We start from the raw sequence: 26162 nt of genomic DNA, 5'->3' as shown, positions 1-26162 counted from the left end.
TAAAACAGCATTCATTTCAAAGTTTTAAATTAACTTCAAGTGAAACACAATAATAAGGATTGAGATTTTAAAACTCTTTTTATTTATTTATAATAAACATAGGCAGTAAGAAGCAGTATTTATGGCCGCCCAGGTGCTTGCTATGTTGACATACCTGCAGATTTTGTGAACCTCCAGGTGAATGTGGACTCTATAAAGTGAGTAGTAGTCCTATCCAAATTCTTTCTTAATTGTGTTATCATAATGCTCACCTTTTTTGGAGAATTTTTATGGCAGTTTGTAAGTTCGTCTCCATTTGTCTTAACTTGTAATGATTTAGTAATTAACTTCAATCCTACTCAAAGGGATTAATTCTCTTAATTAAGATGGTATTATTTAGTAATTGTATTTGAGTTTAATTACTAAGTTAAATACCTGGAACTTCCTGAGTTCTTTATTTGAATTTATTCTTCCAGTGATCATAAATATATATTCCCATATTGTAGTGTATATTATTGAATATAGTCACAGTATAAGCCAAGAGGCGAAGTAACTGTTGAAGAATTACTAGGATTCAGCATAAGAAATATTTGTGTACTGTGTCTCTCAGTGACTTAGTTACTCCAGCACAGATGTTTCTTTGATTTGTCATGTCCCCTCATTTCTCAAACACTTCATGAAAAGGAGTATGAAAAACATTTTTTTATTGACATCTACATTACCCCTGATTAGTTTGTGTGCTTGGACTAATGTATCAACCTAGGTGCCAATTAGTGTATCCCTGCTGTTGTAAACCAAATGGTTCTTTTTTTTTTTTTTTTAAAGATTTTACTTATTTATTTGAGAGGTAGACTTACAGTCAGTGAGAGGGAGAGACAGAAAGGTCCTCCCTCCATCAGTTCACTCCCTAGATGGCCGCAACGGCCGGAGCCAGGATCCAGGTGCCTCCACTAGGTCTCCCATGCAGGTGCAAGGGCCCAAGCACTTGGCCATCCCCCACTGCCTTCCCAGGCCATAGCAGAGAGCTGGATAGGAAGTGGAGCAGCTGGGACTAGAACCGGCGCCCACATGGGATGTCAGCACCACATGGGATGCTGGCACCACAGGCAGAGGATTAACCTACTGCACCATGGAGCTGGCCTCCCAAATGGTTCTTTAGTTGCTCTCAAAAGTCAGTGGGTCTGCTGTGCACTCCATATACCAAGAGTGATCTCTCTATGGCAGAGCCAGATAAAAAGGACATCTCCATTCTGCATTCAAGCTGCTTAATACCTGAACATGATAAAATAATATTGGGGAGGGGACAGGCCTCAGGGAAGTTAACTCTGTGAACCTTCTTTTAAATATATAGTCTTTTAATATATAGTCAAATATTTGGAGAATATTAAATGTCCAAATTTTGTATAGTAGGATTTTTATTAAGACAAATACCACAGTGAGGAAAAGTATTTTCAGAAATACTTAACTATGATAGTTTTAACTCTTGTACTATAAAAATATTCATTGATTCTGTGAGTGGAAATAGAGTGAAGAGATTAAATGTATGAGATTTCAAATAGAATGACTATTCCAATCTGGCCTCTGCCATGTGCCACCTGCAGACCTTAGGCAAGTTATTTTCTGAGTCGTCTTTGTCAATGCTGAAATTGAAATAATGGTAATACCTAGCCTCAATGTTTTGGAAATCACATGAGAGTAATTGGTACATAGTAAGTGTTAGGTACTAGCTTTATTTATTTTTAAAGATTTCATTTATTTATTTGAAAGGCAGAGTTAGAGAGAGGAGAGAGAGAAAGCTCTTCCATCCACTGCTTCACTCCCCAAATGGCCGCAACAGCCAGAGCTGGGCCAGGGTAAAGCTAGGAGCTTCTTCCAGGTCTCCCATGTGGGTGAGGGGCCCAAGGACTTGGGCCATCTTCCACTGCTTTCCCAGGTGCATTAGCAAGGAGGTGGATTGGAAGTGGAACAGTTGGGACTCGAACCAGCATCTATATGGGAGGCTGGCACTGCTGGTGGTGGCTTAACCTGCTGTACGACAGTGCCAGCTCCAGCTATTAGCTTTTGGTATGGTGTCTGCTGTTATTCCAACAGCTTTCTCACTACTACAGTGCAAAGCCATGAACCCAAATTTCCTGTGGATAAGTTACCCATTTGACTTTTAGATGATTTTAGGGAATACATGTTCATTTACTAGATGGAATAGTAATATTATTATGGTTGTACAGGAGAAGGGCCTAATCTCTAGAGCTGCATGGGAAATTTTCTAAGGGTGAACTTTCTTCATGCTTACAATTTACTTTAAAATGGTTCAAGAAAAAAAAAATGCATGTCTGTGTATGTATGAGGCAAAATAGTAAAATGATATTAGTTTTTCAAATCTGTGGTGGGTATAAGGGGTTTATTGTGCTATGTTTTTCTATTATTTTTATGTATTTGAAATTTTCACAAGAAATGTTGGAGTTGGCCTTTTTTCACAGAGCTCTTCCATTCTAGGTACAAGGAGTGCTGCCTGCCCCCGCCCATTAGCATGGCAGACACCTCTGCCGTGTGCCAGGCAGCATCTGTCATTAGGAACGCCAGACAGCCCCTGCTCATCATTGGGAAAGGTAGCACTCACCCTGCTGGGCTTTTGCAAGAATACAGATTCTTTTTAGGATTTGTGTTCATTTCTTTTAACTTCTGCTCTAACATCTGAAATTGGAATAAGCGTTCTGTTCGTTTAGCATTGTCTGTTTTCTAGAGATGTAACCCTTTTTTTTTTCTTTTCTTTCTTTTTTTTTTTTGACAGGCAGAGTTAGAGACAGAGAGAAAGGTCTTCCTTTTCCGTTGGTTCACCCCCCAAATGGCCGCTATGGCCAGTGTGCTGCGCCGATCTGAAGCCAGGAGCCAGGTGCTTCCTCCTGGTCTCCCATGCAGGTGCAGGGCCCAAGGACTTGGGCCATCCTGCACTGTCTTCCCAGGCCACAGCAGAGAGCTGGACTGGAAGAGGAGTAGCCGGGACAGAACCCGGCGCCCCCAACCAGGACTAGAACCCGGGGTGCTGGCACCGCAGGCAGAGGATTAGCCAAGTGAGCCATGGCACCAGCCCCCCTTCTTTTTTTCTTAAAGATTTATTTATTTAGAGATGTAACCCTTTTAAGGAAACATTTACCCATTACATTTCTTTTGTCTTATGAATAAAATGCGGAGTTTTTATCCTCCTGTAATAAAATTTTGAAAATCAGCAAAGTAGAAAGAAGAAATCTCTTCATCGGAAATAATCATTTTTAACATTACATATTTTCTATCCCCTCCCTCCCTTTTTTGAGGTAGACATAGAGAGCAAGGGAGCGAGAGAGCCCCCATCTGCTGGTTCCCTTCCAGAATGCTCACAGTTGGGGCTGAGCTCCCCAGGGTCTGCAATGGCATGAAGCTGGAATCAGGAGCCAAAGCCTGGAATAAAACTCAGGCACTGCAGTGTGGGAGGTGAGCATCTTAACTGCTAGGCTAAGTGCCTGCTCCCTCTTACTCCTTTTTTAAATGCATGTTTTACATATTATGACCCCATTGTACAGATAGTATTATAGTCTGGTCATTTAACATTGTAATTTTTTTCATTGTCTTAAAATTATTTCCTGAATATAATTTTTAATGTTTACTCATGTATAGATTAACACTTTACTGTCAGATGTTTAAATTTTTGTCAGTTATTGTTTACTTGTTTAGAGAACCTATGAAAAATGTTTGTGCCCGAAGCATTTTCTGTATTTAGTATTTAAGATAGATGCCCAGCATGAAAATCAAACAAGGTTTAAGGCTTTTGATATGTGCTGCCAAATTGCTTTCTTCCAAGGTGCTGACCAACCAAAATTTTTTTCCATTTTATTTGAAAGGCAGAGATAAATAGAGAAAGAAAGAGGTCTTTCACTCACTAATTCACTCCGCAGATGCCCACAATAGCCAGGGACGGGGTAGGCCAGAGTCAGAAACCTGGAACTCAATCCAGGTCTCCCATTTGGATGGCAGGGACCAACTGACTCCTGTTGGCAGTTCATTGTAGTATGTACTTCCTGTTCTAAAACAGGTTTCTGGGATCATGGTAGTCACTTACCAACTACTTTGAAATGAACTACATATAATATAAAAATAGTTTTAATAAGAATGGTGGACAACAGGAAAAACTATTAGATCAAAGTTGAGTTGAACACATTATGTAACAACTTAGCTCTATGACTTGGGAAAGCAACTGCTTTGAGATTCTCTTATCTGTCTTGTAATATAGGGTATTTGGATGAGTATTGTGGTGCAGCAGGTTAAGCTGCTGCTTGGGATGCTGGATCTGAGCCAGGACGAAGCCAGGAGCCAGGAACTCCATTCTGGGCGCCCACATGGGTGGCAGGGTCCCAAGTAGTTGGGCCATCTGCTGCTGCTTTCCCAGGTGCTGGGATGGAAACAGAGCAGCCAGTACTGAAGCTGGCACTCTGATATGAAATGCCTATGGCACCAGTGGTGCCTTAACCTTCTGTGCCACAGTGCTAGCCCTCACACCCCACTCCATTTTAAAGAGATAGAGGCACACACACATAATTTCCATTAATGGCCAGGGTAGGACCAAGGCTAAAGATAGGAGCCAGGAACACAATGCAGGTCTCCCACGTGAGTGATGGGAACAGAGTCACTTGAGCCATCATCTGCCGCCTCCCAGGGTCTGCATTAGCAAGAAGCTGGGATCATAAGCCAGAGGCAGGCGATATGGGATGTGGGCATCTTACTGCTAGGCTAATTGTCCACCCCCACAGTCCTCCTTCTTCTTTTTTAAAAATTCACTTTATTTATTTGAAAGAGTTAGAGAGGTAGAGACAGAGAGGGAGAGAGGTCTTCCATCCATTAGTTCACTCCCCAAGTGGCCACAACAGCTAGAGCTGAGCTAATCAGGATCCAGGAGCTTCCCCCAGGTCTCCCACATTGACATTGGTGCAGGAGCCCAGGACTTTCCCAGTTGGTGTTAGCAGGGAGCTGGATTGGAAGTAGAGCAGCTGCGACTTGAACTGGTGCCCATATGGGATGCTGGCACTGCACACAGGGGCTTTAACTTGCTGTGCCACACTGCCCCCGCCCCCATTCCTTCTTTAACACACATTTGACAAATTCTTATAAGGCAGGGATTATATAAAACGTTCATGAAGGATATTGAGAAATCACAGTTCTCACTGTGGAGGAAACAGAGCTGGTACCAAATGCAGCATGTTCTGAAGTGGAGAGAGCACTGAAAGGGAAGGTGGGTTCTCAGGGAAGGCAGCACCAGTGCGTGCAGCTGTTAGGAAACGACGACCAAGAAGAGAGGACACGGCAGCTGCACCTTGGAAAAAACGGTAGTTCACCAAGCAGAGAGCGCAAAGGCGGTCTAGGGAGAGAGAACGGAAAATGCAAAACATTGGGGCAAGAAGGAGAATACAAGAAAACTTTCTGGATGAAATAAAAGGAACTCCTTTTACCTCATGTAAGAAAGAATTCTCAGGTGATTTTGTAGGAGAAGCATTATATTGAAAGTACACTATGCTGAGATTCAATACGAAATTGCACATGCCAAATATGGAGTAATATTCTAGTCCTGTGAAAGAGTATGAAATGAAATAGCTAAAAAAAGTGGCCTTTGTGACATTAGAAATGGAAACATCTCTATCTTTCACCAATAAGTTGCTTTCAGTGACATAGACTTGTGGTTATTCCACAGGCACACAGCTGTGAAAACAAATGACATGTGTCTCGCCTGGTACCCTTGTTAACATCTCAGAATTGTAGAACCTAGAGAAAGATCTGCAGAGCTCTAGGAACTTAACACCTTTTAGAATTTCCAAGCCTGAACTAGGAGTCTCTGCAAAACAGGTTTTCTGGTCATGGAGAGCAATCTATGAGGGTAGAGAGAGCCTCTCTCTTTTGGGACAAAGTCCTTTCCTGCCAACCTGGACTTCCCAGTAAAACTAATGTGTTCGGGGAACTGTGGGTAATAGTTCCATGGGGCCAAGGCATTAAGTGGATATGTGACTGCAGGAAGAGATGTAAGATGTAATTTCTCTGGGGTGGCTAGACATCCTTCAGAATAGTTAAGGATGTCATTGGGCGGAAATGAGAACGGTTGCCTTCTTCAGCATTTTAAAGCACCAAAGATAAAAGCCATAGTCACGGTTTGTTTTGAGTGTAAGCCTATGGGTAAGCAAGGGCCAGGGCAAGGGGGAGTATTTGAGAGGATCTACAGATCCTTGTACACGAATGGCTGTTATAGGGCCTGGAGCTTAACTGAGTCCGTTCAATCCATTTGCATTGGTTGCAGGTGCTGCTTACGCCCATGCCGAGGAAAGTATCCGGAAGCTGGTGGAACAGTGTAAATTGCCATTTTTGCCCACCCCTATGGGGAAAGGTGTTGTCCCCGACAACCATCCAAACTGTGTAGGTGCAGCCAGATCCAGGTATGTGGCATTCCAGATTTTAAGTTAAATGGCTTGGCAGGTTTTATGCTGATTTAAATCATTTTTTGACCTTAAAGGATCTAGAGGGAAATTAGGAAAGAATAATATAATTTGAAGCTCTTGTTGGACTCTTGAACACTTCAAAGATGTCTAGGTATTTTGTGGCCCACATGGTTTCAGATAAGAAATCTACATTCAGTTCATGTTTTCCTACATGTAATACGTTTCTCTCTGGCTGCTTTCAAGATTTATCTTTTCAGCAGTTTAATTATGATGTATCTGGACATTGTTATCTTTTGCTTTGTCTTCTTCTTTATTTTTTTTTAAAGATTTATTTGATTTATTTGAAAGACAGAGTTACAGAGATGTAGACAGAGAGAAAGGTCTTTCCATCTGCTGGTTCACTCCCCGGATGACTGCAATGGCTGGAGCTGCGCTGATCCGAAGCCAGGAGCCAGGAGCTTCTTCCTGGTCTCCCACACGGGTGCAGGGGCCCAAGGGGCCATCTTCCACTGCTTTCCAAGGCCATAGCTGGATTGGAAGAGGTCGCTTTGTCTTCTTTGAAGTTATCCAATTTTTTTTTAACCTGTTACATCCCAAGTTTTTAATTCTGCAACTATTTCAGTGACATATTTATTTCAGGGCTACCATACATTGTATATTTATTGCTCAATTTAAGTTTTTATAGGGTCCTACATGTGGAACAGTGGGACATTGTGGGTTACTTTGAGAGCCAGGCAGAGAGAGCTCCCATCTGCTGGTTCAGTGCCCACAGACCTGCAATAGCTGGGACCAGAGCCAGCAGTTCAGTCCAGGTCTCCCACATGGGTTGCAGGAACCCAGTTATTTGAGCCATTACCACTGCCTCTCAGGGTTTGCAATAGGAGGAAGCTGGAGTCAGGAGCCAGAGCCAGGAATCTAACACAGGCGCCCTAATGTGGGATGGACCATCTTAACCGCTAGACTAAATGCCTGCTCCTTAAGTCTTCTTGAATCTGTAAATTTATGTCTTTTTTCTAAATTTGGAAAGTATTGCACTGTTATTTCTTTAGATACATTTTTCTATGCCACTCTCTCCTGTCCTTTTGGAATTCCAGTTATAAAAATATTAGACATTTTGCTATATTGTATCACAGGTCCTTGAATATCTCTTCAGTTGTTTTCAATCCTTTTGTGACTTGTATTTTAAAATTTTTCTATGTATTTGAAAGGCAGAGAGAGGAGGAGAGGGAGAAAGAGATCTTCCTCCCACTGGTTCAATTCCCAAATGCCTACAATAGCCTCCCACACGAGGGGCAGGGACTCAAGTGTTTGAGCCATTGTCTGTTGCCTCCCAAGGGTGTGTATGAGCAGGAAACTGAAATTGGAAGTGGAGCTGGGAGTTGAACTCAGGCACTCTGATATGGGATGTGGGTGTCCCAAATGGCATCTGAACCATTGCACCGACTGCCTGCCCCATTTTGTCTCATGTTTTCTGTTTCTCTGTGGAGAACTTCTATCCTTACATTTATTTTAGAGTATTTTCCTTTAGCCTCATGGAGCATAGTTACAATGACTGCTTCAAAGTCTTTACTAATTCTAGCATCTGGATCATCTTGGATTGGCATCTATTCATTATCTTTGCTTTTGAAAATTGGTCACATTTTGAAAAAATTTTCTGTACTGAATAATTTTGGACTGTATCAGAATTGTTAACTGTTATGAACTTCTGAGTCATACTAAAATCCCCTGTTGTTGATTTTTGTTTGTTTTAGCATGCAGGCTAGGTTAGGTTGGCCCAGTTAGGTTCAGACTGCATGTTCTGGGAACAGGAGTTCCAGGATCAGTGCGGTTTCAGAGTCTTTGCTGTGCTGCATTGGGTTTGTCTGCCAATGCCCAGCTTGGGTGAGCCTTAGGCATATGCTGGTTCATATCCAGATTATTAGGCATTTCTTTCCTCTCATCTCTATGACCACCCAGCTCCCAACTCCTATTCTCCAATTCCCAGAAGCCCCACCCTCCTTGGTTTTGAAAGGCCGAGAGAGATCCATCAAGCCACTGGCTCACTCCCCAAAATGCCTGCAACAGCCAAGCTGGGCCAGGCAGAAACCAGGAGCTAGGGACTCATTCCAAGTCTCCCACATAGGTGGCAGAGACCCAAGTACTTGAGCCATCACTTGCTGCCTTCTGGGGTGTACATTAGCAGGAAGCTGGGTTTGGGACTGGAGCCAAGACTTGAACCCAAGAGCTATGATGTGGGATGCAGGCATGTCAAGCCCCCCCCAAGTGGAGCCCCTTTTCCTGGCCCTTGACGGGACTGGGGCTGCGCTCTGGGCAAGCTGAAGAACAAAACAAAGGGAACTGCCTCACACTGTGCAGACCACAGGGCGTCCTTTTCCTACTTTCTTCTGCCTGAAAGATCACATTTTTCTGGGAATTTTAGCTGCTTGGAAGCCCACCAATGCAGCTCTACAGTGGGACTGCCCTCAGCAGGGCTGGGAGAGAGACAAAAAAAATCTGAACCCTTCTGCCCACAGTCTTTGGTTTGTGTGGTCCCCTTTTCCTGATCTGCTGGCCAGAAAGCCAGTAATTGTCTACCTGCAGTTCCGGACAAGGGCTGGCTCCTGGCGGCTGGGGAAAAGCTTGGAAACTCATCCACGTATGGGTTGCATCTTCAAATTTTAAATTCCCCTCAGAACCTGCCTACTGTTGTTTACTTTTCAGAATCCTGGGGTAGTTGCTCTTTCTGTTTTGTTCCAGGCTTTCCACTGTAGTCAGTGGGAGAGCTGAAGCTGTATGCGTTTATCTAGGCTTGCCTGGCACTAGAAGCCCCTGCTTTTTAGAAGTAAACTTTTTTTTTAAAGATTTTTTATTTATTTATTTGACAGGTAGAGTTACAGACAGAGAGAGACAGAGAGAAAGGTCTTCCTTCCATTGGTTCACTCCCCAAATGGCCACTACAGCCGGTGCTGCGCCGATCCGAAGCCAGGAGCCAGGTGCTTCTTCCTGGTCTCCCATGGGTGCAGGGCCCAAGGACTTGGGCCATCCTCCACTGCCCTCCTGGGCCACATCAGAGAGCTGGACTGGAAGAGGAGCAACCGGGACTAGAACTCGGTGCCCAATGGGATGCCGGCGCCACAGGCAAGGATTAACTAAGTGAGCCAAGGCGCCAGGCCCTAGAAGTAAACTTTTAAGACATATTTTTATATATATTACAGGGGTTTTTTCCTATTAATTTCTTAAAATTTCTTTATCATGAGTACTCAGGTAACCACCATTCAACTTCATTTAGTATAAATATTAACGTCACATTGCTATAGGATTTCTTAAAAATTTTTTTTGTTATAAAAGTTTCATGTTTCATGTATACCAATTTGGATACAAAGTGGGGCTTCCCTTCCCTCCCACCCACATTCCAACCCTTCCCCTTTCCCCCTTTCAGATTCCCATTCTTAATTTTTTGCAAGGATCTATTATCAGTTTACTTAACATCTTATAGTTAGCTCTACTAGTGCTGTGGCGTGGTGGGCTAAGTCTCCACATGTGGTGCCAGCATCTCATATGGGCACCGGTTCTAGTCCTGGCTGTTCCTTTTCCAATCCAGTTCTTTTACATGACCTGGAAAAGCAGTAGGAAATGGCCCAAGTGCTTGGGCTCCTGCACCCCAGTGGAAGAAGCAGAAGGCTTTGGGTCGGCTCAGCCCTGGCTGCTGTGGCCATTTGGGGGAGTGAACCAGAGGATTGAAGACCTTTCTCTCTGTCTCCCCTCTCCTTGTAACTCTACCTCTCAAATAAATAAATAAAGTCTTTAAAAAAAAAAAAAAAGGGCGTAGCTGGGATTGGTACTCTACCATGCCCATGCCAACTTGGGTGTTGCCCTAGAAACTTGCCCCACCCTATAGCATTGACCAGAGCCTCCTGGCCACACCTACCATCCACCTCCCGGCATTCACTGAAAGGGCAGACATTCCATGAAGCCACAGAAGCATAACCCCAAAGATAAAAACCAACAGAAGCAAAAATTAAAAATCAACTCCACAAATGCTGAAAAATAAGAGTTGAAGTTCAATAAACAAGAACAAGGAAGTTACCGTGACCCACCCCAGAGAAACACAACATTTCAGTATTAGAACAAGGAAGTTACTGTGACCCCCCCCCCCCAAGAGGAACACAACATTTCAGTATTAGAACGCGAAGTTGAAGAGATCGAGGAAATGCCAGAAATGGAATTTAGAAAATTAGTCATAGGATTACTAAAAAAAAAAAAATCAGAAGCAAATCCACAAACTAAAAAAAAAATACATACATGGCACGAATCAAAATTTTTCCCAGGAAATTCAGAATATAAAGAGAAATCACCGGCGCTGTGGCTTAACAGGCTAATCCTCCGCCTTGCGGTGCCAGCACACCGGGTTCTAGTCCCGGTTGGGGCGCCGGATTCTATCCCGGTTGTCCCTCTTCCAGGCCAGCTCTCTGCTATGGCCTGGGAAGGCAGTGGAGGATGGCCCAAGTGCTTGGGCCCTGCACCCGCATGGGAGACCAGGAGAAGCACCTGGCTTCTGGCTTCGGATCAGCGCGATGAGCCGGCCACGGTGGCCATTGGAGGGTGAACCAACGGCAAAAAGGAAGACCTTTCTCTCTGTCTCTCTCTCTCACTATCCACTCTGCCTGTCAAAAAAAAAAAAAAAAGAGAGAAATCAAAATGAAATTTTAGAAATGAAGAATTCAGTGGATCAAATAAAAAATGTGGTGGAAAGTCTTCACAGCAGACTTGATGAGGCAGAAGAAAGAAATCTGAACTAGAAGACAAATATATGGAAATCTTAAAGTCAGACAGAAAACAAAATAAGAAAATAGAAAACTTAAAAGCAGTGTTGGAGATCTATGGGATACTATCAAACGACCCAACGTACCGGTCTTAGGAGTTCCTGAAGGAGTGGAAAGAGAGATGGGAACAGAAAGCCTATTTAGGGGCCGGCGATTTGGCTCAGTAGGTTAATAGTACGCCTACGTTGCCAGCATCCCATATGCGCACCAGTTCTAGACCCAGCTGCTCCTCTTCCCATCCAGCTCTCTGCTATGGCCTGGGAAAGCAGTAGAAGATGACCCAGACACCTGCGCCCCTGCACCCATGTGGGAGACCCAGAAGAAGCCCCTGGATTCGGATCAGCACAGCTCCAGCTGTTGCAGCCATTTGGGGAGTGAACCAGAGGATGGAAGACCTTTTCTCTGTCTCTCCCTTTCACTGTCTCTCTCTCAAATAAATAAGATCTTTAAATAGAAAAGCCTATTTAATGAAATAATTACAGAAAACTTCTCCGATTTGGAGAGAGAAGGGGATGTTCAAGTAGAAGAAGCACATAGAACTCCTAATAGACATGACCAGAAAAGATCCTCACCATGACACATTGTAGTCAAACTTTCCACAGTAAAACATAAAGAAAAGATTCTAAAATGGGCACGAGAGAAATGCCAGATTACTTTCAGAGGATCTCCAATTAGACTCACAGTGGACTTCTCATCAGAAACCCTAGAGGCTAGTAGAGAATGGTGAGATATAGTCCAAGTCTTAAAAGAAAAAACACTGTCAACCCATAATAATATACCCCACAAGGTTTGCATTTATGAATGAAGGTGAAATAAAGACCTTACATAACAAACAGAAATTGAAAATTTTTGTTGACATTTATCTAGCCTTATAGAAGATGTTTAAGGATGTGCTACATACAGAAACACAGAAAGCTAGCCATCATTATGAAAGAATGAGAAGGCGGAAAAACCACCAGTAGAAATACAAAAGAAATCCTAAGTAAATAATAGGAATATTTAATAGCTATAGAATTTTTTAAGAAGAAATTACAGATTTATTTGCAAACTCCTATATCTTTTTTTTTAAAGATTTTATTTATTTTATTTGAGAGTTAGAGTTACAGAGAGAGAGAGAGAGAGAGAGAGAGAGAGAGAGGAGTCTTCCTTCCATTGGTTCACTCCCCAAATGGCTGCAACGGCTGAGCTGTGCTGATCCAAAGCCAGGAGCCAGGTGCTTCTTCCTGTTCTCTCACGTGGGTGCAGGGGCCCAAGGATTGGGGCCATCTTCCACTGCTTTCCCAGGCCACAGCAGAGAGCTGGACTGGAAGAGGAGCAGCCGGAACTAGAATCTGGCACCCATATGGGATGCAGAGGATTAACCTACTGCACCACGACGCCGACCCCTCCTGTATCTTTTTTTATATTCCTTCCCTTCCTCTCCATAGTTCACCACTGTCATGCATTTGGTGTTTCTCATATTCTTATGCATGGACTAAAACTAACTGCCAGGGCTTTTAAATGTAATGCTTGCTCTTTAGTCTTTAATTGTTGTTCATTTAATGCTATCTTAATAGGCCATACCTGTCCTTTTAATTCAATTATACTTTGTACAGTAATCAAATTAACAACATTAGTTGAACCAAATTTATCTTCGTTCTAGCTAAGTTTTAAAAAATAACATTAATGACATTGATAATGTAAAAAAGACCACAAGGTGATATACATTATAATCCACAATTTTAAGAGTTTTAGAGTATCAGCACACAAATATATCCTGTAATTTAGGTTTTATCTGTTAAATTGAGTCCCATGGGACTGATGCAGTGTAAGAAGATGATTTTTGAGTATTTATTTGAAATAATAACTAATGAGAAAAATTGCATTCACACTAAAGAAGACAGAGGCAATAAAAACAGGTACTGTATGGCATGATAGGAAAAAAGCCAAGAAGCAAAAAAAATGAGAAGTAAAAGTCAAAACAAAACTTAGAGAAATTATAAGACTTCAGAAAGAGAGACATTTAGATTGGATTAATAGTAACAGCAACTGTATGCATTATAAGAGGCATATCTGAAGCAAAATGAATGCAGCTTAAAAAACAGACTGGGCAAAGATATAGGAGGGCAAACATAAGATTGCCAGTCTGGCTATGTTGATGTCACTATGGATACCAAAGTAAAAGTCTTTAAATCATTAGAAGTTATGTTGACAAAAGTAATAAGGTATATAAAGTAAAACTACCATAAATATGGTTAGTATGATATTTTAGAAAGTAATTTGGGAATATGAATCTATGGTCTTAAACATACCTGCTTCTAGGAATATACATTCCCAGAACATCTGCTTCTACCAGTGTACATTAAAATTCAAGCATAAAGATGTGCAGCCTAGTACTCTTAATATCAGAAACTGTTTAGAATTTGATAAAATATTAAATAAATTATGATATATGTGTTCAATAAAATATGTAACCTTTAAAAATTATATTTAAGACAAATATGAATGACTAAAAAAGTTTATTAATAGCAAAAGTTCATGAGACAGTGTTTTATTATATAAACTCAACTTTATAAAAATATACTTAACATAGAAAAAAAACTAGAAAAAATTTGTCAGGATGTTAGTAATAGTTTATAAATTGAGAGTATTATGGGGTTATTTTGGTTTTTTCTGTATGTTTATTTTTCTGTTTTTTCCAGATTATCTGCAGTGGCCTTACATTAACTTTTCAATGATAAAAAAGTAGTGAAGCATAGATACAGCTTATGGTATTTTTCTGCTTAACTCATATTTTAGATTATTAAATAAATAATTCAATTAATTATTTTAGCTTAAAAGATAAGATTTACCTTAGAAGTGGATTCTGAAGTCTAATGGAAGTTCCAAATGGTCTAGAGTTTAGAAATACTTTAGAAAATAATTTGAGTAATTTAAGTAAGGAATAAAGTAATTTAAATAAGAAACATAAATATACTTTTGTTATATCAGATTCTTTTTTTAATAGGGCTTTGCAACATGCTGATGTAATTGTGTTATTTGGTGCCAGACTAAATTGGATTTTACATTTTGGACTGCCTCCAAGATATCAGCCAGATGTGAAGTTCATCCAGGTACCCAGAGAGGGGCGATCAAAAGTCAGAGCTGTCTGCAGTCCATTGTTCTCCCTCTCTGCCATTACTTGGCTTTCTACTTGGCTTTTCTTTCTCTTTTTACAAAAGAAGAACTTTATAAATTCTCTAACATAATTATAGGTACCAGAGTAAGCTTTTTCAAATTGATGAAACATAATGTGCCACTTCTAATCAGAAGACTTTTCAAAATCAAGTTTAAAAAAGAGTTTGAAAGTATAATTTGCCTTTTCTTCACATTTAAAGGTAGAGGAAAGACATTTTTAAGTAGGATGGTAGTTTAGAATGAAACGTTCAATATTGTTAAGGAAGGAGTTTTGCCCTCCAACACTTTCTTTCGCCCTCTGGTTGGAAATCTGTAATCCACACTGATTTTAGCTGTGTCATAAGCCAAGTGTCTGGAAGGACACCCTGACTTCTGTTTGAAGACTCATGGACCATTACGACCTTTAAAGCCACGTTCCTCAGAGGTGTGGCATGCAGATCTGTTTGTCCTACACAGTTGGCCATTTTCATTTGAAGTTTGATGACCCAGATGTAATTGCTGTCTTATCCCACTCTACCTTTTACTTTTCAACAACCCAACTTGTAATAATTCCCTTTCCACATGGGCCCTTTGAAACCTAGTGCCACAGACAGGCAAGACGGTGAGTTGCACTGAAGGATGTTGCCACCTTTTGGTTGCCCAGCTGATAACAGAATAAGATGCATCCTCTTTAGGGCAGATAAATTATTCCTCCTTACAGAAGCCATTTCACTTGTGATAAGCATCAAGAAATGAAACTTCTGAATAAATGATAGCTAACGCCGTGCTGTAGGAGTCATCCTCAAAACATGGCCCCTGGGCCAGCAGCATCAGTATCACCTGGGAAACCTGTTAGACGCGCACCTTTCTGAACTTCAGCCTACACTTACTGAAATCAGAAACTCTGCTCTGTTTGTTCTACATAAGACCACTGGTTGAACTCTGTAAAAAAAAAAAAAAAAAAAAAAAAAAAAAAGGAAACTCTGAGGTGAGCTCTGGCAGGCCATGGTTTACCAAGCTCACTGGTGATGCAGTCAGCAAGTGTGCTCAGGGGTCAGAACCCCTGCTCTAGGTGGACATTCCAAATGTAGCTCAGTAGAACCCCATTATTGATGACATTGAAAACCAGGGTTGGTTCCATCAGATGCTTTCCTGTGGCTGTAAAGGAATGATCCCCAAATTCCATGGAGTTTACAGTGAGGGAAGATGATGAGGTTCTGTATACTACTGGTGATATTCATACAGCTTTATGGATTTACTTCTGTTAAGGAGTTTCTTACATATCAGTGTTCTTTGATGTGTGTTACAGTTCATTTATTTAGGCTTAACTAATTTCTCGAAGAGTTTTAAGAATAAGCGTGTTTTGTTCCTCAGCTGTGTCTCTTTCTTAGGTTGATATCTGTGCAGAAGAATTGGGAAATAATGTAAAGCCTGCTGTAACTTTGCTAGGAGACATAAATGCTGTCACTAAACAGGTAAAAACTTTTGCCTGGGTTTTAGTTTACATAGATTGGTTTTTGTTCTTTTTAACTTGAGAGGAAGATAGATCCTGTTCTCTGGTTCACTCCCCTAACATCCACAATAGCTGCTCCTGGGCCAGAGCAGTGCTTTGATCCAGGAATTCAGTTATTTGAGCCATCATCTCTGCCTGCCAGGGTCTGCATTAGCAGGAAGCTGCAGTCGGGAGCCAGGGCTGGGAATGGAAGCCCGGTACTCTGCTATGGGACACTGTGTCCTATCCAGTAGGCAAAACACCTGCCTGGGTTGGTCTTTAGGGAACAGATAATGCTTGAAATTATTTGTCTTGATTCACTTGGTGACAGGTCTGTTAATGTCTATTTTAAACCAAATTTAGGATGGAAAACTACTCTAAAGTATAACTTTGGAACTTGGTAAATATAACTTCTATACATAGCTAATGTTTATGTACGTTACATTTTTAGAAGGTAGTTGAAAAATCTAAAGTCATTCAGTAGGCAAACAGCGGTTTACTGAGTAGGACCCAGTGGTTTACTGAGTAGGACCGCAGCTTTCAAAGGAATTGAACTTAGAGCCAATAAATGATGTATGCACTGGAAAAGTCCGCCTTGTTATTTCCTTAATGAAGAGTGTTTCACTCTTCAAATTGTAATCTGACTTGTCAAGGTTCTTAGTACTAGTGCATAATTTCTACATTTCACTGTGACAGGAGTCATGTTTGTCACTTGATTTTGTATGACAAATTAGTATGATCTTGATTATTCCATATTAGGAGCAGTTCCTACTCACAGATTAAGTCACTGGAGCATTTGGTCTATCTCCTGTATTTATCAGCTTTCCTGCAAGAGTTGTGTAGAGGGCAGTCTTCCTTCTAGTGTTGAAGACTGAGGAGGCTATTAGACCCCTTGCTGCGAGGTGAGGAGGAGGTAGCACTTCACTCTGTGCTGTGGGAACCCCAGCATCGAGGAGGTGTGCACACTGACACAAACAGAAGCTTCCCATGCCTCCCATGTCTCTTCTATCAGCTGTTTACTGCCTAGAATGATGTGAAGTGTAGGATGGATAGCAGGATTGCTTTTTAAGAGAAGAGATTTTTATGTTAATTTGGTTTATTTTCAAAAAGCAAAGAAAAAGTTACACGCTTTCTTTTCCAGCTTTTAGAACAATTTCATAAACCACTGTGGCAGTATCCTCCAGAGAGCAAGTGGTGGAAAACTCTGAGGGAAAAAATGAAGAGTAACGAAGCTTTATCCCAGGTAATACAAGACTCCCTGAAACTCAGGAGTGCTCAGGCCTATGGCTCCATGAGTCCTGCCAAAATGTGGTATTTGCATTCCTAAAAATCACTTGCTATGCAAAATCAGGCAGTAAAAGGCTGATGAGGGAAAGGAGTTAGGGGCCCTTCAAAACCCTTGTGAAAATAAAAGTAAGAAACCTACCTTGAGAGACAGCTGACGTGTCTCTAGGACTTGGCACGGGAAGCATGGCTTGCAGCTGTGAGTTACCGCAGTGGTGGAAGGGGGGTGACCTGATGCCGGACAGTTGTCACAGAGATGGCGATGGGTGTGGCTCAGCGTCCTCAGTTTGATGTGGCCACAGAACATCACAGTTAGGTGAGCTTTTGGAAACTTAGATCATGTTGTCTGCCTTCAAGATAGACACTCTGCAAGGCATACAAGTATAATCGATAACTGTTTCATCAAAATTGAAAACTTGCTCTCTTTGCCGCATCTACTGTGAGAAGGAAGACCATTCTCTACAGAAAATGTCGACATCGATCTGTCTGAAGGGCTGTGCACAGTTCTGAAAGGCCCCAGGGGAACCCTGCAGAGGGACTTCACATCAGTGGAGAGCTCGGCTACCTTGGAGCAAAGAAGAGGAGGTTCCAGGTTGACAAATGGTGGGGAACTAGAAAGGAACTGGGGGCCGTGCACGCCATCTGCAGTCACGTACAGAATGTGATCAAGGGGGCTACCCTGGGTCCCTCACAAGTTGAGGTCTGTGGGTGCTCACTTCCTCATCAACGTGGTTGTTCAAGAGAAAGGGTCTGTGGTTGAAGTCTAGGATTTCTGGAGTGAAAAGTACATCTGAAGGATTCAGGTGCTGCTTGTTCAGAATCTCAAGCCCAGAAGGACGAATTAGCCCTTGAAGTCAGTGACATGGAACTCATTTCAAATTTAGCTGCTTTGATTCAGCAGGCAACAACAGGTAAAAACAAGCATATGAGAAAAGTTTTGGATAGTACCTATGTCTCTGGAAAAGGAGCAGTGCAGCAGGCAGATGAATAAGATCTAAAAGTTGTCCTGCTACAGAAACAGGAACCGAGGTTAGAAGTCTAATTTGTGGTATTTTAATAAGGCAATAAAAGATCTATTGATTTGGGGATAAAATGGAAACTTAATCCAGTGTATAACCTTTTTTCATTTAATTTTTTAAAGATTTATTTGAAAGTCAGATGTCTCAGAGAGATAGAGATAATCTTGAAATCCAAAGTTTCAGAGAGACAAATCTCTCTTAGGGAGAGACAGAGAGATATCTTCCATCTGCTGGTTCACTCCCCAGACGGCTGCCAGGAACTTCATCTGGATCTCCTCGTGAGTATAGGAGCTGAAACACTTGGACTGCCTTCTACTGCTTATCCCAGGCCATTAGCAGGGAGTTGAATCAAAAGTAGAACAGCCAATGGCGGCCAGCATGATAGGGTAACAGGTTAAGTCTCTGGCACCGGCATCCCATATCGGCGATGGTTCAACACTCGGCTGTTCCACTTCAGTCCAGCTTCCTGCTCATGCGCCTGGATAACACAGCAGAAGATGGCCCATGTACTTGGGCCCCTGCACCCACATGGGAGACACAGAAGCAATTCCGGGCTCCTACCTTCACCCAAGCCCAGCCCCAGCCCTTGAAGCCATTTGGGGAGTGAACCAGCAGAGGAAAGCTAGCATGCATGCGCACTCTCACTTGCTCTCTCCCCTCCTCTTTGACCTTCAAATAAACAAATAAATCTTTTTTTTTTTAAATTAACTCTTTATGCCTCTATGTATAATGAGGGAGTCTTCAGATAATTCACATAATTCATATTATGAAAAAACTATTCATGAATTTCAACATTTCCACCAAAAAAAAAAAAACCTGTCAGTCATACTAACTTGTGAACATGTTTGAATGGGATCTAATTGGAGGCAGTAAGGTTAAGACATCAGTTTGAGAAGAGCCCCTATCACCCCTATCACACCAACGTGACTTCTGCTAAAATTGAAGAACAAACATCAAATTGATGGGGAAGCTTAGCGGGGGAGAATAATGAAATAATTGATGCTTTATGAAAAGTTTTGGGGCAGCGCCCCAAAGAAATCCACTTACAAATGAGTAGCTCGAGAAGGGATGAGGTGATGTTCAAAATGAAGCCCACAGCTGCAGACCACCACATGAATTTGTGAGGAAAAGATTAACCTTGTTGGTGCCCTGCTTGAGGAGAACCAGTGAGTCACAGCAGAAACAGCTGGCTCGGCGTACACAATTCTGATTGGAAACGTGGAGTAAACTTCGTTGCATGGGTGCTAAAACTTGTGTGTCCAGACCAGCTGCAGACAAAAGCAGTTTTCAGTGGAACATTTCACTATGTGGGATTAAGACTACGACGTATTTCTTCCAAAAATTGTACAAAAGGTGGAACATGGCCCTACCAGCGTGATCCTGAAGACAAGGCTCAGTCAAAGCAATGGCCGCCAAGAGGAGGAAGTGGTCCACTGTACGCGTGGGCAGGTTGGTCAAGAGCACAGATCATGGCAGCAGTTTCTTGGGCTGACCGAGGCATTTTGCTCGTTGGCCTTCTGGAGGGCCAGATGATGATAACATCTGCTTAACGGGAGTGTTTCAAGAAAGTTAGCCAAGGCTATGGCAGGAAAACGTCACCAGAGTCATCCTCTACCACGACAATGACTGCTCATCCTCTTATTAGACAAGGCCAGTTTTTCAAGAGTTAAGAGAAATCATTGGGCATCTACCCTACAGACCTGATTTGGTTCTTTTTGTTTTTTAATCTTAAAATCTTTTAATGGGCACCCATTTTTCCTCATTAATGTGAAAAAAGACTGCACTGAACTCCCAGAACCCTTAGTTCTTTAGGGATGGATGGACTAAGTGGCTGGTGTCATCACTTTCAAAAGTGCTAGAACCTGTTGGAATCTATGTTAATAATCGAAGTTTATATTTTTATTTTTTAATTGCATTTACTATGAACCTTTTTTAAGATTTGTTTGTTTGTTTGTTTGTTTGTTTTGAAAGGCAGAGTGATAGGGAGAGAGGTCTTCCATCTGCTGGTTCATTCCCCAGATGGCCACAGCAGCCAACGTTGGGCCAGGCCAAGCTAGGATACAGAAACTCTATCCAGATCTTCCATATGGGTGGCAGGGACTCAAGTACTTGAGCCATCAACTGCTGCTTCCAGGGTGCACTGGCAGGAAGCTGGACTGGAAGTGGGATAGCCTGAGCTCTGATACGGGATGTGGGGATCCCAGGTAGAGGCTTAACCTACTACGCCAAGATGCCAGAACCTCCATGAAGTTTTTAAGCCCCTCTCCCACAACACACACACACACACACACAGTACTTTCTCTTTGTAAGGGCTGTGTCTGATGTTTTCACTGTTTTGTGTTTTCCTATGTATCTTAGCCCAACTGACTGTAGTTTCCTGTGTTCATCTAGTGTTTCCCACTGATGGAATCCTGAATAAGCAGCATTACATTCAAGTTACTCTTATTTTGCTCTCTAATATAGCAATCATGTTGGAATACAGTCACATTTTTAAGTCAAGCATTATAGCAGGATTGATTATACCTGATTTCTGCCTTACACTGGAACTTTAATCAGTATCTATTTCTCTTATCAAGAACCATTTGGGGCCAGTGCTGTGGCATAGCGGGTAAAGCTGCCGCCTGCAGTACTGGCATCCCATATGGGCGCTGGTTCAAGTCCCAGCTGCTCCGCTTCTGATCCAGCTGATCCTGGGAAGGCAGTACAGGATGGGCGAGTCCTTGGGCTCCTGCACCTGCATGGGAGGCCGAGAAGAGATTCCAGGTTCCTGGCTCCTGGCTGCTGGCTCTATACCATAACTAATACTTTCTTTTTCCTAGAACTTACCTTAGTTTAAGATGGGAAGGACTCCTCTCTGGTACAGGGGTAAAGGAGCATCCCTTACCTGTCTTGGGAATGATCACCAGCAAAGGAGAAGTAGCAGTGCTGAAGCCCGTGTGATTTTCTTGGCTCTGAAAGACACATGCCAAACAAAAACATTTACCGTGGAGTTCTCCCACCATTCAGGGCTCTTTAGAATAGTAGGAGTAGCCTGTCTCCTCTGCTCTGTGGTGTGTGTGTGGTGGGGGGAGAACCAGATTTTTAAGTTGTTTTCTAAAATCTAGACTTTATTTTTAAAAGAAAGTCTTATTTATTTGAAGGCAGAGTTACACAGGGAGAGAGGGAGAGAGAGAATATGACATGGGGATCTTAAATAGCCTCTTAAACCACTAAGCTAATGCTTGTGTCAGACATTTTTAAGCTTATGGCCGTATTTCAGATGAAAATATTCTGGAATAAAGATGTTTTTCTAGGGTAGTGTTATCCTAAGAGTTCTCAAATAAGATTTTCTAGTTTAATCCGGGGTTTCCCAGCCGTCTCTACATACTGTAGGATTTTTCAGAGCTTATAATATGCTAATGTGGATCATACATCTCCAGGAAGAGGGATAGCCCCCTGTTGACAGTGTCTCAAACTGGGACTGTGGGACATGTTTTGTTTTGTTTTAAGATTTATGGGGCCAGCGCTGTGGCATAGTGGGTAAAGCCATTGCCTGTAGTGCTGGCATCCCATATGGGCACCAGTTCGAGTCCCGGCTGCTTCACTTCCAATCCAGCTCTCTGCTATGGCCTAGGAAAGCAGTAGAAGATGGCCCAAGTCCTTGGGCTCCTGCACCCATGTGGGAGACCTGGAAGAACCTCCAGGCTCCTGGCTTCAGATCAGCTTAGCTCCGGCCCTTGTGGCCCTTAGGGGAGTGAACCAGCAGATGGAAGACCTCTCTCTCTCTCTCTCTCTCTCTCTCTGTCTGTCTCTCTGTAACTCTACCTTTCAAATAAATAAATATTTAAAAAAATGATTTATTTATTTGAGAGGCAGAGTTACAGAGAGGAGAGACAGAGAGGTCTTCCATCCACTGGTTCACTCCTCAGATAGCTGCAACAGCCAGAGGTAGGCCAATCCGAAGCCGGGAGGTTCTTCAGGCTCTCCGACATGGGTACAGGGGCCCAAGCACTTGGACCATCTTCCATTGCTTTCCCAGGCCATTAGCAGAGAGCTGGATTGGAAGAGAAGCAGCCAGGACTTGAACCGGCACCCATATAGGATGCCTGCACTGCAGGCAGAGGCTTAGACTACTACACCACAGCACCGGCCCCAGAACATGTTTTTGTTGGCTTGTCCCCCGGGATTGTTCCTAGGTCAGTTAGCTTCTCAGGAGTGGCTGTTGTACAGCCTTCGGGAGCCTTGTGGTCTATAGGTTTTGCCTGTTTCCGATAAGTTCAATGGTAGCTTATTGACATGTTATCCCAGTCTTATTTGATTATATTCTCTCTACTGTTTTAGGAATTAGCATCCAAAAAATCCCTGCCTATGAATTATTACACAGTATTCTACCATGTTCAAGAACAACTCCCCCAAGACTGTTTTGTGGTAAGTGAAGGAGCAAATACTATGGACATTGGACGCACCGTGCTTCAAAATTACCTTCCCCGTCACAGGTAAGGCTTCTAGGAAAGAAATTAGAATCACGTGTGTTAAACTTGAAACCACAATAATGTGGATAAAGAAAACATTTGAGAATCATCCATGCTCACTGTATAAGGACTGTATAATAATCATCCATGTTCACCATGTAAGGACATATTTCATAAAAAGAATTCTTAAGCAAGGTTTTAGAGAGATGTGATGGGCCTGGTATGCCCACGGTATCATGTGACAGTCTGTGTACCGTGTTCCAGGGTCACATTTACAGTCTCCAAGCAATCCCATGTGGCTTTTTTCTCTCATTTTGCCCAACCTTCACAGATTAGTTCCTCACCATCTAAAAATTTAAGAAAATGTTTTCCAGTTCTTTATTTTTCCATGAACCATGTGACTACGACTAGGTTTGTGCCAGCCCAGTCTGTGACATGCCATGGAGAGTTATTTTAGCCTTGTTCCCCAACAGGCTTGATGCTGGTACTTTTGGAACAATGGGAGTCGGTTTGGGATTTGCTATTGCAGCTGCTCTCGTGGCTAAAGATAGAAACCCAGGGCAGCGGGTCATCTGTGTGGAAGGAGACAGCGCATTTGGATTTTCGGGCATGGAGGTGGAAACCATCTGCAGGTAAAACAGAATCCTGAATCAGAGAATTCCTTCCTCACCGAGGCTCGCTTGCCTGACAGACACTTGGCAAACATTCAGCACTCGCAAGACGACCTGAGCATACGATGCAGAGATGAGTGTAAATGAATCCAGTCTCCTCCCCTGGGCAGTGCTCATGGCCTCCTCACTGCACGCCAAAAACCTGTAGCACAGAAGCCGCTTTGAGGTCACTGTGGGGGGCAGAGGGGGGACACTTGTTTTCTGCGGGGAGATCTGGGCCAGGCTGATTTAATTACGGCTCTGCCACAGGTGACTTTGCTAAAATCACTTCACCTAGCTTCGGTGGCCTCTTCTCTAAAGTGGGAGTAGGAACAGTTCTCACCAGAGGACGGTTGTGAGGAACAGGTGAGATGACCTGGGAGACTTCAAGTGACACTCAAGTCAATGTGAGCCATTCCGATTAGTGTGTGGATGAGGGGAGGATGGGCATTGTTTTCCCTGGGCATATTTAAACTGTGATCAATCCATCCTGTTCTTAGCCAGGACTGTTTATGAGGACTTCTGTAAATGTTTTGGGGTTTCCAGAGCTTTGTTTTTTAAAGATTTATTTATTTGAAAGGCAGAGAGAGAGAGGGAGAGGGAGAGAGGCATCTTCCATCCGCTGATTCACTCCCCAGATGGCTGCAACGGCCAGAGCTGTGCCGATCTGAAGCCAGGAGCCAAGAGCTTCTTCCAGGTCTCCCACACAGGTGCAGGAGCCCAAGGACTTGGGCCATCTTCTACTGCTTTCCTAGGCCATAGCAGAGAGCTGGATCGGAAGTAGAGCAGCCAGGACATGAACTGGCGCCCATATGGGATGCCGGCACTGCAGCCGGTGGCTTTACCCACTACACCACAGCACTGACCCCCAGAGCTTTGTTAAGTCAAACTTTCAAGATCAAAGGAAACCATGTGCCTGTTAGAGTCTATCAGTGGCCAAGTAACAACAACATGAGGAAGTCAGCTTTCTCTAGAGGAATGATCCCCCTTGAGTGTGGAGAGCGAATCATGAGCACAATCCTTTTATTTAACATTGTACAGTTTGGTTCTGTCTTAACCCTCTTCCCTCAGACATGACATCTGTAGGAAATAAAGCCCACACACTGTTTCAGTTATCAGTCACCAGCTCTTTTTGTCGTTGTCGTACCATCGGGGACATTGTCGTTTTTTCTCTACTGATACACCATGTAATGTGTTTCTAGTGATGGGTACAGTGGTTTGAGTGCAGACTGTGTATGCTCAGCACTGTGTATCTGCCCCAGCATCCGTGAGCTCAGCAAGGAGAAAGGGGCTTTCAAAACAGTGCAGCCAGGAACCACCCAGAAATGCTGCACCAGAGAGTATTAAGTGTGGAAGGTACTTTTCCCATGACAACTGGATCTGTGAAAACCAGGATTGAGAAAAGCCCGGTGACTTGCCAGAGGTCCAAAGCTAAACAGTGATAGAACCAGGTCTACCAACCCCTCATCTTGTATTCTGTCTACTACTCCATTTCTGTTCGTTGATATTCTTTATTAGAACAATAAATGCTTAAGTTGTCTTCTTCCTCTAACATTATAAAAAGCTCATAGAAAATTTTAAGTTAAAATCTCAGCCCCAAGAAATTGCTTTAGAATGAAAAATTATTTCCTTTATATTTTGCTCTTTTAGGTACAGCTTGCCAATTATAATCTTGGTGGTGAATAATAATGGAATTTACCAAGGTTTTGATGCAGATACTTGGAAAGAAATGTTAAAATTTCAAGATGCTACTGTACGGTAAGAAATCCAGAATTGTGTATAGTTACTTTCTCTCATCTATTTTAACCTTGCTTTATAAAAGTGGCTGTTTTACTCTGGCCTCAGAATCAGCCCTTAAGGCATTTGGATCTGGCTAAAAAGCCCATGAGAGTTTCTCAGGCATGGAAAGCCAAGACATTGTGGCAAAAAATGACCCAAATCAAAGATCTTTGTGAGATCCCAGTGGAAAGAAGAGGCCATCAAAGAAGAAGGTACCTTTCTCTGAAGAGAAGAGAGAACTTCCACTTTGATTATGGCCTTGTCTAAATAATGTCAGAGTTTGTGGACTCAAGAGGCTTCCATAGCCTTGGCAGCTCATGGGTGATTACTGACCTCATAAATAAGAGTGTCAATTGTTAAATCAACAACAGGAGTCACTGTGCACCTGCTCCCCATGTAGGATCTCTGTCCTTAATGTGTTGTACTATGAGAATTAACAGTACAACTAGTCTTCAAACAATACTCGACATTTTGTGTGTCTGTGTGGGTACAAACTGTTGAAATCTTAGAGTTGATCTTCTGTATATAGATAATTAAAAATGAATCTTAAAGAATGGGATGAGAGAGGGAGTAGGAGATGGGATGGTTTGCAGGTGGGAGGGTGGTTATGGGGATAAGAACCACTATAATCCAAAAGTTGTACTTTCGAAATTTATATTTATTAAATAAAGTTTTCTATAAAAAAGTGGCTGTTTTGGCATGTGCTTACATGGCATGAGCATTGTTTGCTTTGATTGGCAGCCCTCCTAAAAGTCAGAAACCCTGTCTTCATGGTTCTTCTTTGCACAACTATCTAAGTAGTTTATGATCAGGGAGCCCCTGAGGAGTTGGATAAATGAGTATAATGTCTTAAGCCTTGTTAGTGAAAGGGCTTATTGTGAAATGCTTCCATTCCTACTGTTCCTACTACGCCATGTAGGAAAATGGATGCTTCTACAATGTGTGATCCACTGATGTGTGATCCACAGATCTTCCCTCTTTTTGCCACTAACCAAATCCTGGCTGGCTGATGGCAGAGCCAGTCTGACAGTGACAGTGTGGTAGCTGGCCATGGGGTACAGGACAGGATGGGAGGGAGCCTGGAGGTGGAGGAGGGGGTGGGTTGTATTTGTTTATGCCTCA

General features: G+C 42.6%; 1 protein-coding gene across 1 annotated transcript in view; it reads left to right on the top strand.

The window, feature by feature from the left end:
- Positions 1 to 26162, top strand: part of HACL1 (2-hydroxyacyl-CoA lyase 1) — a 44407-nt gene that overhangs the window by 14058 nt on the left and 4187 nt on the right. Inside the window, exons 7-15 of the mRNA XM_062214963.1 lie at positions 103 to 197; positions 2473 to 2585; positions 6290 to 6425; positions 14217 to 14322; positions 15757 to 15840; positions 16999 to 17100; positions 22481 to 22635; positions 23085 to 23243; positions 24912 to 25019. Coding sequence (XP_062070947.1) covers positions 103 to 197; positions 2473 to 2585; positions 6290 to 6425; positions 14217 to 14322; positions 15757 to 15840; positions 16999 to 17100; positions 22481 to 22635; positions 23085 to 23243; positions 24912 to 25019 — 1058 coding nt within the window. The remainder of the gene's footprint in view (positions 1 to 102; positions 198 to 2472; positions 2586 to 6289; positions 6426 to 14216; positions 14323 to 15756; positions 15841 to 16998; positions 17101 to 22480; positions 22636 to 23084; positions 23244 to 24911; positions 25020 to 26162) is intronic.

Source organism: Lepus europaeus, chromosome 2 (genome assembly GCF_033115175.1).
Source record: "Lepus europaeus isolate LE1 chromosome 2, mLepTim1.pri, whole genome shotgun sequence".
Taxonomy (NCBI): Eukaryota; Metazoa; Chordata; class Mammalia; order Lagomorpha; family Leporidae; genus Lepus; species Lepus europaeus.
The sequence above is the reverse complement of the archived record's forward strand: the minus strand, read 5'-3'. Positions and strand labels throughout refer to the sequence as shown.